Genomic DNA, 16,710 nt, shown 5'->3' with positions numbered 1-16,710 from the left:
AAAATAGCTTTTTGGCGAAAGCACATTTTTCAATATTCTGAGTACATAGCTCAGCCATCACGGCGAGCTATTCAGACACCCGCCAAGTTCGGGGAAACCTAAACTCAGAATTAGTATTAGAAATATTGTATTACCTTTGCTGATCTTCGTCAGAATGCACTCCCAGGACTGCTACTTCCACAAGAAATGTTGTTTTTGTTCCAAATAATCCATATTTATGTCCAAATACCTCTGTTTTGTTCGTGCGTTCAGGTCACTATCCAAATGCATAACGCGCGAGCGTAATTTGAGACACAAAAAGTCAAAATGTTCCATTACCGTACTTAGAAGCATGTCAAGCGCTGTTTAAAATCAATCTTTATGGTATTTTTAACGTAGAATTGCGATAATATTCCAACCGGACAATAGCGTATTCATTTCAGAAGAAAAATAAGGAAAGGCCCGCTCGCGTGACGCGCATATCCAATCCCTTTGTTGCCAGGCAGGCCACTCAGTAACTGAGCTCCTATATTCTGCCCGGTTACTGGATACGGATGAAACAACTTTCGGAGGGCTTTTGACTGCCAATGGAAGCCTTAGGAAGTGCAACGTGACCCCTAAGTATTTGTAGTTTCATGGGGATTCAAAAGTAGAACTACAATTCTCAGACCTTCCACTTCCTGGTTGAAATGTTCTCAGGTTTTTGCCTGCCATATGAGTTCTGTTATACTCACAGACACCATTCAAACTGTTTTAGAAACTTCAGAGTGTTTTCTATCCAAATCTACTATAATATGCATATTCTATTTTCTGGGCACGAGTAGTAACCAGTTTAATTTGGGTACGTTTTTCATCCGGCCGTGAAAATACTGCCCCCTAGCCCTAAGAGGTGGCCTTGAGATAGAACCTGTTTTTCAGTCTCTCGGTCCCAGCTTTGATGCACCTGTACTGACCTCGCCTTCTGGATGATAGCGGGGTGAACAGGCAGTGGCTCGGGTGGTTGATGTCTTTGATGATCTTTTTGGCCTTCCTGTGACATCGGGTGCTGTAGGTATCCTGGAGGGTGGGTAGTTTGGCCCCGGTAATGCGTTGGGCAGACCGCACCACCCTCTGGAGAGCCTTGCGTTTGCGGGCGGTGGAGTTGCCGTACCAGGTGGTTTTACAGCCCGACAGGATGCTCTCAATTGTGCATCTGTAAAAATGTGTGAGGGTTTTTGGTGACAAGCCAAATTTCTTTAGCCTCCTGAGATTGAAGAGGCTCTGTTGCGCCAGGATCTCTGTTTATTCTACATGTGTGACTGTTACAAAACAGGATATTTGAACGAATGACACACAGAGACCATTAATGTGATGGGAGCTGCATTACAATGCATAATACACACAACCACAAGCTGTTTGGGAAGGTGAATGGAGCGTAAACTGGTTCACCCCTTTATTTTACTATTTTATGAAGTTCTTGTGATTCTACTTTGCCGTACTTTACATTTCAACAGTAATTTACAATACACATGCTTATTTAGACGTTTAGTGACTTGATGCCTACTGTGCCAAAGTGATTTAGAGTTGTTAAATGGGAGTGACCAGTGTGTTGCTATAAGGGGTGGCTCTAGCCTTTTATAGGCCCTAAGCGGGCACCTTTTTTTTGTGGCCCTCCTCTTTATGGCAGAGAAAAGTTTTAAAGGTTTTCTGCAGTTCTACACATTTTGCCATGGGCTGAGAGAAAATGTTGCATTTTCGGCCATGATTAGCAAAAGTTTAGATAACTGACAAATTTACAAATCTAAAAATTGTTAGCTGACATGGCTAATTGAGTGACTGTCTGACTGACAAAACAAAAGTAAAACTGCTGATATGCAACCAAATTTCAAACTTGCACCTTGTTTATTCTACTATTCTTACTCTAACAGTAAGTTGAAACCCTGACTAAGTTCATCTCCCCCTCGACTGCTTATGTCGCTTCTGCCTGGAGCCAGCCCTGGTTGCTTTATTGTCAAAATTCTGCTTTTAGCAACCATCAGAATTGGCTAAAAAAGGTGTTACGCACGCCAACATATTATGCAATAATTAAGAGTAAGCAAAGTGCGAAAATTATATCAAACGTTTTACCATTGCAACATTTGATGTAGGCCTACACTCACATTCAATGTGGTTGTCTGAAGCGTGCTATAGAGTTCACAGCTGGCGATGCCTCATCACAATGGATTATTCCCCATCATTTGCAATAATGTCAATGAGTGTAATCACAATTTTTCCTTTGCGGTAAAAATATCAAATAAAAAATGTTTTATTGTCACATACACCTGATAGGTGCAGTGGATATGTTGTTTTACAGGGTCAGCCATAGTAGTACAGTGCCCTTGGAGCAAATTGTGGTTAAGTGCTTTGCACAAGAGCACATCAACATATTTTTCACCGTGTTGACTCGGGTATTCAAACCAGTAACCATTCGGTTAGTGGCCCAACCACTAGGCTACCTAGTACCTGGCTCAGAGTTTGCCTGGGCAGTGTCTTAAGATCATCCTAAAATCTGCTCTGAGCTGGGAGTTCATTTAGTCTTATAACAGGTTTTAACAGGATTCCTAGGACCTTTTCTGAGATGCTTTCTGGATACAGGCCATGAGCTGAAGTTAAGACACACACACCCACTTAATGAACCTGTCACCAGATTCCTGTCTTCACGCTGACACTGATGAGCCTTCAGTCAGGATCCACTGCCATGTACAGTATCTGTCTCTATTGTTTGTAAATTGGGCTTTGTGTGTGTACTATGTGTTGCCTCCATGTGGTCTGGTTACACTGAGCCTGGCAGGAACCATAATGCCCAGAACGCAGACTGCAGTGTTTGGTCTACCCTGAAAAGTGACACCTAACCAATAAGGCCTGGGGTGGGTCCCTCTCAGCTCTTAGATCATTCTCAAGAGTTTTGTCAGATAATCAATGTCCGATAAGCAGCAACAAAGTAGAAGAAATTAGAATGTGCTTGAAATCTATATATCTGTGTGTAACCGATGTGAAATGGCTAGTTAGTTAGCGGTGGTGCACGCTAATAACGTTTCAATCGGGTGACGTCACTCGCTCTGAGACCTGAAGTAGTTGTTCCCCTTGCTCTGCAAGGGCCGCAGTTTTTGTGGAGCGATGGGTAACGATGCTTCGTGGGTGTCAGTTGTTGATGTGTGCAGAGGGTCCCTGGTTCAAGCCCAGGTTGGGGCGAGGAGAGGGACGGAAGCTAAACTGTTACATGTGGACATAAAGAAAAAGATGAATACACAATACAAGTAATACTCATTCTTTCTCTTGCTCTCTCTCTCCTCTTCTCTCCATGCCTAAGAGCAGTGTTAGTCTGTGGTGATGTGTAAACCACAACCCCAGTCATTAAGGCCTCTATTGTTCCAAGGCAGTTGCAGAGAGAAGACCCACATTGTGACTCACATAAACTTGACATTGTTCTGTCTAACTGGGGTCAAGCAGTGCAGTCCCTTTTGTGTGTGTGTGTGTGTGTGTGTGTGTGTGTGTGTGTGTGTGTGTGTGTGTGTGTGTGTGTGTGTGTGTGTGTGTGTGTGTGTGTGAGAGTGTGTGAGAGTGAGTGTGTGAGAGTGAGTGTGTGAGAGTGAGTGTGTGAGAGTGAGTGAGTGAGTGAGTGAGTGTGTGAGTGAGAGCGAAGGAGCTTAGCATCAGAAGCAAACTGTAGGGCTCAGGACACGTCCGCTAGTGTGCGATGGGGGAAATGATGTCAGCTTAACAATGTAGCCAGCCATCATGTGCATAAAGCCTTGGCTTGCATATCATTATTGCTCATAGTAAATCTTAAACGCACATACAACTGATTGGTCCATACTAATGTCTGTCTGGATGTATGCCAGCTCTAATGCTGCTCGTTGTTAATGTTCAATCCAGCTGCTTGTAAATAGATGTGAACTTCAGTGGCCTGGTAGACCTTTACAACTTTTTCAGCAATACTTTCTAAGTATATTGTGTGGAAGTGTGACATTAAGATAATAAACTAAGCTTTTATTGAAATACATTTTTGAGAGCAGAAATGCAAAGACTTGTGCTTACAGTATGCAGGTGTAGAGATAGATGAACAAAAAGTAGGAATAATAGGATTAGATTAGTGAGAAATGACACCTGTAATACTGTGTCTCTGAAAGGTGGTTTCTCTAAAGGTCCTGTGAGTTAACAGAATTGAGCATTGCCCAGAGCTCGGCAGATGCACTCTCCTATAAAACATTCCTGGGCTTGGCTGTGGAGTCCAGCTCCCTGGCGGGCTGTCAGCCGGCAGACCTGGGATCACTCCCAGACCATCCCTCATGAATTTCTCAGGAGCCAGGTGTATTTTTAGCTGCCCAAGTTATGTAACATGCACCTGTCATGTGATCTCTGCACGGAGAGGAGAAGAGGGGGCAAAACTGGCCTCTGGCTGAGGCCTAGAAGTGAATACTGCAAAACCGCCGATATTGTTCTCATCTTAACACACATGCACGCACACAGTTATCCGACTGACTTTGTCCTTGTGTTGCACAGATAGAGCTGGGACTTAGCCACCAAGTTAGTGCCAGGTAAGCTCATGTTAAAGCTTCACTGAACCACAATATTCTGATGTGTCACACCTTAACCTCTGTTGTAACTGGCAGTATTGTGATGTTCTAGAGCTCTGCCTCGTCTCCCCGAGGAGATATTTTGCCTGAGCATGTCCAACAGGTGAAATTACTGCAGACGGATGTCCCGCACTGGAGGCCTAGAACAGATTGTTTGCTTGTTAATACGACCCAATGCATTGCCATCTATCATTACAGCAGTTGGATGATGCTTGTAGTGTTGGCTGCTTTTGTCTTTTGATTCAACATTCAATATAAACAGATCTTTAACTGTATCTACAGTAGTCCTATGTGTCACTGAATGAATATTCCATGTAGGCATCTTGTATAGACAACACTATCCACGCCCCATCTCTACCTTTAACCCCACTTCTCACCTCTCTCCTCTCCCCCTCGTTCTTCCAGGTACGCTGGATGGTCACCTGTCAGCCCTGCTGTGGATCGCCATGCTGGTGTCCCTGGCGATCGTCATCATCCTGCCGCAGCCCCACGGTGTCCGGGTCCTCATCGCCTCCACCATCCTCCGCCTCATCTTCTCTGTGGGCCTGGAGCCCACGCTCTTCCTGCTAGGGGCCTTTAACGTGAGTGTGTGGGTGTGTGTGTGTGTGTGTGTGTGTGCCTCTGTGACTGGGAAGGTTTGTGGTCACATGGTCCTTTCATTGTAGCTCCTGTGCCCTCAAACGCCTTATCCAGTGTCCTTGCCTGACCTGTATGTGAGGTGAAGTGTGTAGTGTGTCACTGTGGGATTCCACAGAGCTGTGGCACTCTTGTGTCAACCAGACCAAATGAACACTCACTGTACCTATCCAGTGTATGTGACAATAAAACATTATTATTATTTTTGTTTTTTTTTGTTGGATGGATGCATGACCAATGTTTCTTGCACATCAAGTTTTTTGGAGTGATGTCAACTTTTCTGGGAGCAATTTTCCACCTCTATGCCAGTCTCTGTAAAATAACAAAAGTTGGTTGAGTCTTAGTCTGCTGTGCTTTATTGTTTCTGAATCTCTTAGTTGTTACAGATGCCAGTATGTACTTTTAAATGAACATGGCAAAGTTGTTGATCTTTCACTCAATCTTTCGATGTTTTCCACGTTCCTCAGGTCGGCAATAAGATGATCTTCTTGATGAGTTTTGTGGGGAACAGAGGGACGTTCACGCGGGGCTACAAGGCCATGATCATGGATGTAGAGTTCCTCTACCACCTCCTGTACCTGATCATCTGTAGTCTGGGTGTATTCGTCCATGTCTTCTTCTACAGTCTGCTGGTAAAAACTGTACTCTCACTCACTCGCCTTCTCGCTCGCTCACTCTCTCAAATCAAATCAATTCAAATTTGATTGGTTGCGTACACATATTTAGCAGATGTTATTAATTAAGGATGTAGCAAAATGCTTGTGTTCCTAGCTCCAACAGTGAAGAAATATCTAACAATACACAACAATACACACAAGTCTAAAAGTAAAAGAATGGAATTAAGAAATATAAAAATATTACAACGAGCAATGTTGGAGTTTGGAGTATGTGTGCATATACAGTTGAAGTCGGAAGTTTACATACACCTTAGCCAAATACATTTAAACTCAGTTTTTCACAATTCCTGACATTTAATCCTAGTAAAAATTCCCTGTCTTAGGTCAGTTAGGATCACCACTTTATTTTAAGAATGTGAAATGTCAGAATAATAGTAGAGAGAATTATTTATTTCATTTTTTATTTCTTTCATCACATTCCCAGTGGGTCAGAAGTTTGCATACACTCAATTAGTATTTGCTAGCATTGCCTTTTAAATTGTTTAACTTGGGTCAAACGTTTCGGGTAGCCTTCCACAAGCTTCCCACAATAAGTTGGGTGAATTTTGGCCCATTCCTCCTGACAGAGTTGGTGTAACCGAGTCAGGTTTGTAGGCCTCTTGCTCGCACACGCTTTTTAAGTTCTGCCCACAAATGTTCTATAGGATTGAGGTCAGAGCTTTGTGATGGCCACTCCAATACCTTGACTTTGTTGTCCTTAAGCCATCTTGCCACAACTTTGTAAGTATGCTTGGGGTCATTGTCCATTTGGAAGACCCATTTGCGACCAAGCTTTAACTTCCTGACTGATGTCTTGAGATGTTGCTTCAATATATCCACATAATTTTCCATCCTCATGATGCCATCTATTTTGTGAAGTGCACCAGTCCCTCCTGCAGCAAAGCACCCCCACAACATGATGCTGCCACCTCCATGCTTCACGGTTGGGATGTGTTCTTCGGCATGCAAGGTACACATCCAATTGACTCAAATTATGTCATTTAGCCTATCAGAAGCTTCTAAAGCCACAACATCATTTTCTGGAATTTTCCAAGCTGTTTAAAGCCACAGTCAACTTAGTGTATGTACACTTCTGACCCACTGGAATTGTGATACAGTGAATTATAAGTGAAATAGTCTGTCTGTAAACAATTGTTGGAAAAATTACTTGTGTCCTGCACAAAGTAGATGTCCTAACCGACTTGCCAAAACTATAGTTTGTTAACATGAAATGTGTGTAGTGGTTGAAAAACGAGTTTTAATGACTCCAACCTAAGTGTATGTAAACTTCTGACTTCAACTGTAGGGCAGCAGCCTCTAAGGTGCAGGGTTTAGTAACCAGGTGGTAGCCGGCTAGTGACTAAGTTCAGGGCAGGGTACTGGGTGGAGGCCGGCTAGTGATGGTTATTTAACAGTCTGATGGCCTTGGGATGGAAGCTCTTTTTCAGTCTATCGCCCCAGCTTTGATGCACCTGTACTGACCTTGCCTTCTGGATGATAGTGGGGTAAACAGGACGTTGCTTGGATGGCTGAGGTCCTTGATGATCTTCTTGGCCTTCCTGTGACACCGGGTGCTGTAGGTGTCCTGGGGGGCTGGCAGTGTGCCCCCGGTGATATGTTGGGCAGACTGCACCACCCTCTGGAGATCCCTACGGTTACAGACAGTGCAATTGCCGTACGAGGTGGTGATACATCCCGACAGGATGCTCTCCATGGTGCTTCTGTAAAAGTTTCTGACGGTCTTAGTGTAACCGGTGTGAAATGGTTAGCGGGGTGCGCACCAGTAGCGTTTCAATCGGTGACATCACTCGCTCTGAGACTTGAAGTAGTTGTTTCACGTGGCTTTTGTGGCGCGATGGGTAACGGATGCTTCGTGGGAGGCAGTTGTTGATGTGTGCAGTGTGTCCATGGTTTGAGCCCTGTTAGAGGCGAGGAGGGGGATGGCAGCAATACGGTTACATTTATGCTGTTGACCTGGATCACTGGTTGCTGCGGAAAAGGAGGAGGTCAAAAAGGGGTGAGTGTAACTGGTGTGAAATGGCTAGCTAGTTAGCGGATGCGCGCTAATAATGTTTCAATCGGTGATGTCACTCGCTCTGAGACTTGAAGTAGTTGTTTCTCTTGCTCTGCAAGGGCCTCTGCAAGGGCCGTTACCCATCCCTGTGGAGGGATGGGTAACGGTGCTTAGAGGGTGAAAGTTGTCCATGTGTGCAGAGGGTCCCTGGTTTGAGCCCAGGTAGGGGCGAGGAGAGGGACAGAAGCAAATGCTGTTACATTAGGGCCAAGCAAAATTTCTTCAACCTCCTGAGTATGCATACCACCTCAAAACATCCTCCTGAGGTTGCAATCCATTTCAGCACACTGTCTGTGTGGGTGGGCTGTTTCAGATTGTCAATGATGTGTATGCTGAGAAACCGGAAGCTTTTCACCTTCTCCACTACAGCCCCGTCGATGTGGATGGGGGCATGCTCCCTCTGCTGTCTCCTGAAGTCCACAATCAGCTCCTTTGTTTTGTTGGCGACACTCCACAATGGCCCTCATGTCCTCCCTGTAGGCTGTTTCGTCATTGTTGGTAATCAAGCCTACCTCTGTTGTGTCGTCTGCAAACTTGCTGATTGAGTTGGAGGCGTGCACGGCCACGCAGTCATGGGTGAACAGGGAGTACAGGAGGTGGCTGAGCACGCACCCTTGTGGGGCCCCTGTGTTGAGGATCAGCATAGTGGAGGTTTTGTTACCGACCTTTACCACCTGGGGGCGACCGGTCAGGAAGTCCATGACCCAGTTGCACAGGGCGGGGTTCAGACACAGGGCCCCGAGCTTAATGATGAACTTGGAGGGTACTATGGTGTTGAAGGCTGAGCTGTAGTTAATGAACAGCACTCTTACAAGTATTCCTCTTGTCCAAATGGGATAGGGCAGTGCGATGGCGATTGCGTCATCTGTGGATGTTTTGAGGTGGTATGCAAATTGCAGTGCGTTTAGGGTGTCAGGTAAGGTGGAGGTGATATGATTCTTAACTAGCCTCTCCAAACACTACATGATGACAGCTATGTGTACTACGGGGCGATAATAATTTATTTTAGTTACCTTCACTTTCTTGGGTACAGGAACAATGGTGGACATCTTGATGCAAGTGGGGACAGCAGGGGATCGGGAGAGATTGAATATATCCGTAAATAGCCAACTGGTCTGCGCATGCTCTGAGGACGCGTCTAAGGATGCCGTCTGAGCCGGCAGCCTTGCGAGGGTTAACATGTTTAAATGTCTTACTTTAGCCACGGAGAATAAGAGTTCTCGGAAGTGGCCCGCATCAGTAGCACTGTGTTATCCTCAAAGCAGGCGAAGAAGGTGTTTAGCTTGTCCGGGAGCAAGATGTTAGTGTCCGCGTTTCCCTTTGTATCCCTGCCACATATGTCTCATGTCTGAGCCTTTGATTGCGACTCCACTTTGTGTCTGTACTGATGTTTTGCCTGTTTTATTGCCTTACAGAGGGCATAACTGAACTGGGCCTTGTAGCCATCCCAGAAGGGAGAACAATGTCCCAAAGTTGTTGAACCGCGAGTACTGCAGGCAATGTGTTGGTAGAACTTCAGATTTGCATTATTAAAGTCCCCAGCTACAATAATTGCGGCCTCAGGATATACACATAGTCCAGTGTACTTTCTTGCGAGCCGCCGTGGTATCGGATTGAGGGGGAATATACACCTGTTGACGATGACCGAACAGAATTCTCTTGGGAGGTAATGCGGTCGGCATTTGATTGTGAGGTATTCTAGGTCGGGTGAACAAAAGGACTTGAGTTCTTGTATGTTATCACAATCACACCATGAGTAGTTAATCATGAAACATACACCTCCGCCTTTCTTCTTCCCAGAGAGTTCTTTATACCTATCTGCACAATGTACTGAGAACCCAACTGGTTGTATGGACTGGGACAGTGTATCTCACACACTCCCTCACCCTCCCCTGTCTCCCACTAAGCTGTGTTTGTCTCTTGTTTCTCCTGTAGCTCTTTGACCTGGTGTACAGGGAGGAGACACTGTTGAATGTGATCAAGAGTGTAACCCGTAATGGCCGCTCCATCCTGCTGACTGCCGTGCTGGCTCTCATCCTGGTCTACCTCTTCTCCATTGTTGGCTACATCTTCTTCCAAGATGACTTCCTCCTCAATATTGACAGGATACCTAATAAAACACTAGGTAAGGTCAAAGAGCAGGCACTATGACACTTAGGGGTTCCCAAACAGAACGACTTCTTCTATCCTCCCCATTCTGATTGTCACATTTTAAAATAACTTACACCAGATTTCCTGCTGTGAAATAACTCTGCAAGGCCAAATATGGTCCCTCCGTTACAATAGACAATATTGAGACAACAAAGGCACGAGTGTTTCTCCTGACGTTTTGTTTCCCTGTTTGGCAGAGAGTGGAGCCAGTATGGTGGGAGATTTTCTGTCAGCAGGAGTGTGTCGGAAGGACAGCGGGGAGAACTGCTCCACAGAAGCTGTTATGGATGGTATGTGCTCCAGGAAAAGTGTGGGTGTGGGTGTGTGTGTGTGTGTGTGCGCGCAGGCTTGCATGTGTGTCAAGGGGGTCTCCTGTGTCCTCACAGACCACCTGAGTCAGTCCTCCCCCAGAGGAGACGCTTCCCACAATTCCACTCAGACAGAAATCTGTACTATGAGGCAGTCATGGGATTAGGCCTTGGTTGGTCTTGGTTGGGTTTGGCTGGGGGAAGCACACAGGGTTTTAGACCTGGCTAGGTTTGGCTGGGCTGGGAGAGGCTATACCGACACTCCTGATGCCCAAATTGATGACATATGTCGTGCAGCTGAGAGTCGATGGATTCTGTTCAGTCAGTCGTCCTGATAAGCCCTTCGTTCCCAGCTAGCTAGTTTACGCTGGCAACAACAGCATGGCGCTACTTAAAACTTGTCAAAGAAAATGTGATGTTTATTTCAATGGGAGAAGGAGAAATAACGTGTAGTATTGGTCACCCTATGGAATCTGGATGTTACCGTGACATGCCAATTAGCTAACGTTACGACAAGCCGGTGTGAATGACCAATGCAACGGTGTTGTGAGGTGCTTCCCACTGGGCAGCAATTGCTTCACCGGGCAGCTGTATCACGTCACTGGCGGTAGTTGACGTTGCCAATTTCTACCATACTCCATTATACACTGCTCAAAAAAATAAAGGGAACACTAAAATAACACATCCTAGATCTGAATGAATGAAATAATCTTATTAAATACTTTTTTTCTTTACATAGTTGAATGTGCTGACAACAAAATCCCACAAAAATAATCAATGGAAATCCAATTTATCAACCCATGGAGGTCTGGATTTGGAGTCACACTCAAAATTAAAGTGGAAAACCACACTACAGGCTGATGAAACTTTGATGTAATGTCCTTAAAAACAAGTCAAAATGAGTCTCAGTAGTGTGTGTGGCCTTCACGTGCCTGTATGACCTCCCTACAATGCCTGGGCATGCTCCTGATGAGGTGGCGGATGGTCTCTTGAGGGATCTCCTCCCAGACCTGGACTAAAGCATCCGCCAACTCCTGGACAATCTGTGGTGCAACGTGGCGTTGGTGGATGGAGCGAGACATGATGTCCCAGATGTGCTCAATTGGATTCAGGTCTGGGGAACGGGCGGGCCAGTCCATAGCATCAATGCCTTCCTCTTGCAGGAACTGCTGACACACTCCAGCCACATGAGGTCTAGCATTGTCTTGCATTAGGAGGAACCCAGGGCCAACCTCACCAGCATATGGTCTCACAAGGGGTCTGAGGATCTCATCTCGGTACCTAATGGCAGTCAGGCTACCTCTGGCGAGCACATGGAGGGCTGTGCGGCCCCCCAAAGAAATGCCACCCCACACCATGACTGACCCACCGCCAAACCGGTCATGCTGGAGGATGTTGCAGGCAGCAGAACGTTCTCCACGGCGTCTCCAGACTCTGTCACGTCTGTCACATGTGCTCAGTGTGAACCTGCTATCATCTGTGAAGAGCACAGGGCGCCAGTGGCGAATTTGCCAATCTTGGTGTTCTCTGGCAAATGCCAAACGTCCTGCACAGTGTTGGGCTGTAAGCACAACCCCCACCTGTGTACGTCGGGCCCTCATACCACCCTCATGGAGTCTGTTTCTGACCGTTTGAGCAGACACATGCACATTTGTGGCCGCTGGAGGTCATTTTGCAGGGCTCTGGCAGTGCTCCTCCTGCTCCTCCTTGCACAAAGGCGGAGGTAGCGGTCTTGCTTCTGGGTTGTTGCCCTCCTACGGCCTCCTCCACGTCTCCTGATGTACTGGCCTGTCTCCTGGTAGCGCCTCCATGCTCTGAACACTACGCTGACAGACACAGCAAACCTTCTTGCCACAGCTCGCATTGATGTGCCATCCTGGATGAGCTGCACTACCTGAGCCACTTGTGTGGGTTGTAGACTCCGTCTCATGCTACCACTAGAGTGAAAGCACCGCCAGCATTCAAAAGTGACCAAAACATCAGCCAGGAAGCATAGGAACTGAGAAGTGGTCTGTGGTCACCACCTGCAGAACCCCTCCTTTATTGGGGGTGTCTTGCTAATTGCCTATAATTTCCACCTGTTGTCTATTCCATTTGCACAAGCGCACAGGGGTTTATGCCTGGCTGGGTTTGGCTGGGCTAGGGAAAGCACAGGGGTTTATGCCTAGCTGGGTTTGGCTGGGCTAGGGAAAGCACAGGGGTTTATGCCTGGCTGGGTTTGGCTGGGCTGGGGGAAGCGCACAGGGGTTTAGGCCTAGCTGGGTTTGGCTGGGCTGGGGGAAGCTCACAGGGGTTTAGGCCTAGCTGGGTTTGGCTGGGCTGGGGGAAGCGCACAGGGGTTTAGGCCTAGCTGGGTTTGGCTGGGCTGGGGGAAGCGCACAGGGGTTTAGGCCTTGCCGTGTGTGTCTGCTACTGGAGGACCAGGATCCAGAGGGAGGGGGAGGAGAGGTTAGGAATTAATTGCCATCAGGCACAGGACGTGTTCACTCTGAGAGGGCACCGGGGGCAGCTCATTGGGATCCTGGCATTCTAACAGACACTGTTGACTTCTTTAGAAAAATCTCCCAAATTAAAGATGACCTCAATGCTTCCTTAATGTGCTGAGCCAAACTTTTCTGGACCTTGTCAGGCCTGACGGTGTCTAGGTTCAAACTTCATGTAGGCTTCCACCACCATCACCACCACCCAAATGAATGACACTAGTCTGGTGACTTGCTGTTTTGTGAGAACTGTGGTATTGTCAGTGGTTCCTGTGCTGGGAAGAAGCTGGCTGTGGTATGGTTGATTTACAGGTTTATTTTGAGTGAGATGTTAAGCTTTGGTTTGCACAACATTGTCCTAATTCACTAAATCGTTTTTTTTCCCCCTCAAGACAGAATTTGCCATGAGGTATTGTATATGAGAAATGTAGATGTGAGTTAGAGGATTGGATTTGTTGTGGATATACACGATGTCCCTGATGTCCCTGTGCAGCTGCCATAGCCACCCAGCCGTCGGCGGTGGTGATTGAGGACAAGGAGCGGTCGTGTGACTCCCTCCTCATGTGTATCGTCACTGTCCTGAGTCACGGCCTGAGGAGTGGAGGTGGTGTGGGGGATGTTCTGCGGAAGCCATCCAAAGAGGTATGCAAATGCCCATGTTGAACACCATCAATCCATTTACATTTCCCACAGGTCCAGAAAGAGGAAGAAACCAACGCAGTTTAGCTTCACCTCAATCTCCATTATTGCTAATGAACAGGGAACAATTTTGCTGCAGTTATGCTTCACAGCTGCAGTCGTCTTTGATAGTTGACATGTTGAAATGTACAGGTGTATGTTACCAAATTACTTTTCCTGTCTCTCTTGTATTTGCTAGGAGCCTCTATTTGCTGGCAGGGTGATATATGACCTACTTTTCTTCTTTCTCGTCATCATCATCGTCCTCAACCTCATCTTCGGAGTCATCATCGACACCTTTGCCGACCTCAGGAGTGAGAAACAAAAAAAGGAGGAAGTCCTGAAGACAACATGCTTCATCTGCGGTGAGTGGCCCAACCTGGGTCTGGCTGGGCTCTTCTGGCCTGTGTCCACTGCTAGTGTTCAGTGGGCTGATGCTCAGCTATCATGGTGGTAGCTGCAATTTGAGCTGGGGTTGGAATGACTAGTGGATGTGGTCTGTAGAGTCTATGAAAATTAGTGCTATTTCACACTAGGCTTGTGGTGCAGTCCAGCGAGTGTTGGAGGAGGATGAACAGATGAGTGGTCTAACCTGAGACTGCACTGTAAGTCTGTCTGAGGCGGTTATTTAGCAATAAGGCCCGAGGAGGTGTGGTATATGGCCAATATACCACGGCAAAGGGCTGTTCTTTTGCACGACGCAACGCGGATTGCCTGGATAAAGCCCTTAGCTGTGGTATATTGGCCATATAACACACACCCCCGAAGTGCCTTTTTGCTATTATAAACTGGTTACCAACGTATTAGAGCAGTAAAAATAAATGTTTTGTCATACCCGTAGTATACGGTCTGATATACCACGGCTGTCAGCCAATCAGCATTCAGGGCTCGAACCAGCTAGTTTATACTGTTGCATGCCTCACAGCTGGCCCGTGGTAGAATGGGGGCTGTTTTACTCAGCTCAGCAGCATAAACATCACAACGCCTCCTCTTCCCAGAACCAGAGTGGTTAGTCATGGCTGATGCGATGCGGAGGAGTAACTTCCTCCTGTTACCATGCAGGTTCTTGACCATGTTAGTGTGCAACACTCACTCAGCCATGAGACACTCCTCCCAAAGTGCAATGCAATGGAAATGAACTTTATCACATCGACATACACAAGCTATTAGTTAATGTAGCCTTAGTTACTGTAGCCTATGCATTTTTTTTTTCATGCATTTTACGTATGGCTGGCCCCGTGGGATGAAGTAGGATAAATGGGCAAGTAAAATACAAATGTATGTAAGACATTGAGAACCAGCTTTAAGACCCTATTCTATTCTCCCTCTGAAGGGTATTGTATTCTTCTCTCCAATTACAGAACTAAAGTGACAGACTAAAGTCATGACAATCCACCAGACTGATAATGAATGAGTCATTATTGCCACACATGCATTTGTTTGTTTACAGATTAAGTAACTGCCATGCATTTATGTTCCAGCATGTGTGTTTGACAATTTGTTTTTGTGTGTCCCCTCGTGTGCAGGCCTAGAAAGGGACAAGTTTGACAACAAGACGGTGACATTTGAAGAGCACATCAAGGTGGAGCACAACATGTGGCACTACCTGTTTTTCATAGTGCTGGTGAAGGTGAAGGACTCCACAGAGTACACAGGACCAGAGAGCTACGTCGCTGAGATGATCAGGGTACGACTAGACTACTACGCGTATTATGACCTAAATATCTTATAACTTGTAAAGTACCAGCCAAAACAGCTTATTATGAAGGAAATTCTTGATAATACACATCAAGATAGGCAGGTATGTGGTCATAAATAGATCTCTGACAGGGAGTTGGCAGTTCTGCATGACTTCATCAGAAGCGTATTATGCTCACATATCTGAGCTTTGATCAAATGTGTCTCCTCAGAATGCAGGTCAGCTCATATACTAGATAGAGAGATTTTGGCATGCAGTAAAATATCTCTGTTCCATGGTGAGAATAAATCTAAAAACATGTTCAGAATCAGAAAACCACATAAGTGCCAATACATTGTAGACTTTTGAAAGGTCCTCCTCCACTGCTTTGCTGCAGATGGCCCAGTCCACCATCTACTAATCTAAATTAACTCAACCTAGGGTTATGTGGGTCCTGAGTCGAGGAGAGTTGATTGCTATGGCTGGCCAGGTTTTTCACCATTAATTGGCAGCTGGCCCAAAGCAGCGGCATTGTGTTGTGTAATCCCTGCCTTCGTGACCATTGAATCCCTCCAAAGTATTATCACATCTGTAAGCTTTGTGAATAGAGAATTAAGATCCAGACAATGTTCTGTTGGCATGGAGAATTAAGATCCAGACAATGTTCCGTTGGCATGAAATGTGTTAATCCCCGAAAGCAGCCATCCCAGCAAACCAAAATTGGTTCTGGGTAAGTTCCTAGAATATTCGTTCGGTTGTGGTAAATGTTCTCATAACACAAAACTGTCCAGTTGTGCTGATAATTATAGAATGTTTGTATAAAACTTTCACCTGATGTTGCAAGAAAGGTTCCGAGAACCCATTTCACCTGTTCTTTAAAGGTTCACAGAATGTTTCATTAGGTTGTGGGAACAGTCTGGAGGGAACATTGTGGGGACATCACAAAACGTATGTTCCAAAACAATAAAACTATACAGTTGTGTGGAAAATTCAACCATGTTTATTTTAGGGGGCAAAAACATTCACCTGATGTTACAAGAATGTTCCCAGAACACATTTCTTCTGTTCTTCAAAGGCTCCCAGAACATTTCTTAAGGTTGTGGGAACATTGTGGGTATATGACAAGAGAGAGTTTCCTAAAATGCTAAAACTGTCCAGTTGTATTGTATTTGTATTTATTATGGATCCCCATTAGTTGCTGCCAAAGCAGCAGCTACTCTTCCTGGGGTCCAACAAAATTAAGGCAGTTTATACATTACAATACATTCACAGATTTCACAACACACTGTGTCCCATCAGGCCCAAACTCCACCACTACCACATATGTACACTACTAAATCCTTGTGTATGTATAGTGTGTATGTTATCGTGTGTGTGTGTATGCATGTGTCTGTGCCAATGTGTATGTTGCTTCACAGTCCCCGGTGTTCCATAAGGTGATTTTTTTCTGTTTTTTATAATCTAAATTTACTGCT

At 45.8% G+C, this 16,710-nt stretch overlaps 1 protein-coding gene across 5 annotated transcripts in view; it reads left to right on the top strand.

Moving 5' to 3' along the window:
• The window catches only part of LOC106565749 (inositol 1,4,5-trisphosphate-gated calcium channel ITPR1), a 166,046-nt gene that overhangs the window by 117,648 nt on the left and 31,688 nt on the right, over positions 1 to 16,710 (top strand). For all 5 annotated transcript variants that reach the window (XM_082959369.1, XM_082959366.1, XM_082959368.1 and 2 more), the window contains 7 exons: positions 4,980 to 5,155; positions 5,678 to 5,842; positions 9,876 to 10,065; positions 10,289 to 10,381; positions 13,373 to 13,521; positions 13,757 to 13,922; positions 15,084 to 15,244. In XM_082959369.1, coding sequence (XP_082815495.1) covers positions 4,980 to 5,155; positions 5,678 to 5,842; positions 9,876 to 10,065; positions 10,289 to 10,381; positions 13,373 to 13,521; positions 13,757 to 13,922; positions 15,084 to 15,244 — 1,100 coding nt within the window. The remainder of the gene's footprint in view (positions 1 to 4,979; positions 5,156 to 5,677; positions 5,843 to 9,875; positions 10,066 to 10,288; positions 10,382 to 13,372; positions 13,522 to 13,756; positions 13,923 to 15,083; positions 15,245 to 16,710) is intronic.

The sequence above is a fragment of the Salmo salar genome, chromosome 12, assembly GCF_965601325.2.
Source record: "Salmo salar chromosome 12, fSalSal1, whole genome shotgun sequence".
NCBI lineage: Eukaryota > Metazoa > Chordata > Actinopteri > Salmoniformes > Salmonidae > Salmo > Salmo salar.
The sequence above is the reverse complement of the archived record's forward strand: the minus strand, read 5'-3'. Positions and strand labels throughout refer to the sequence as shown.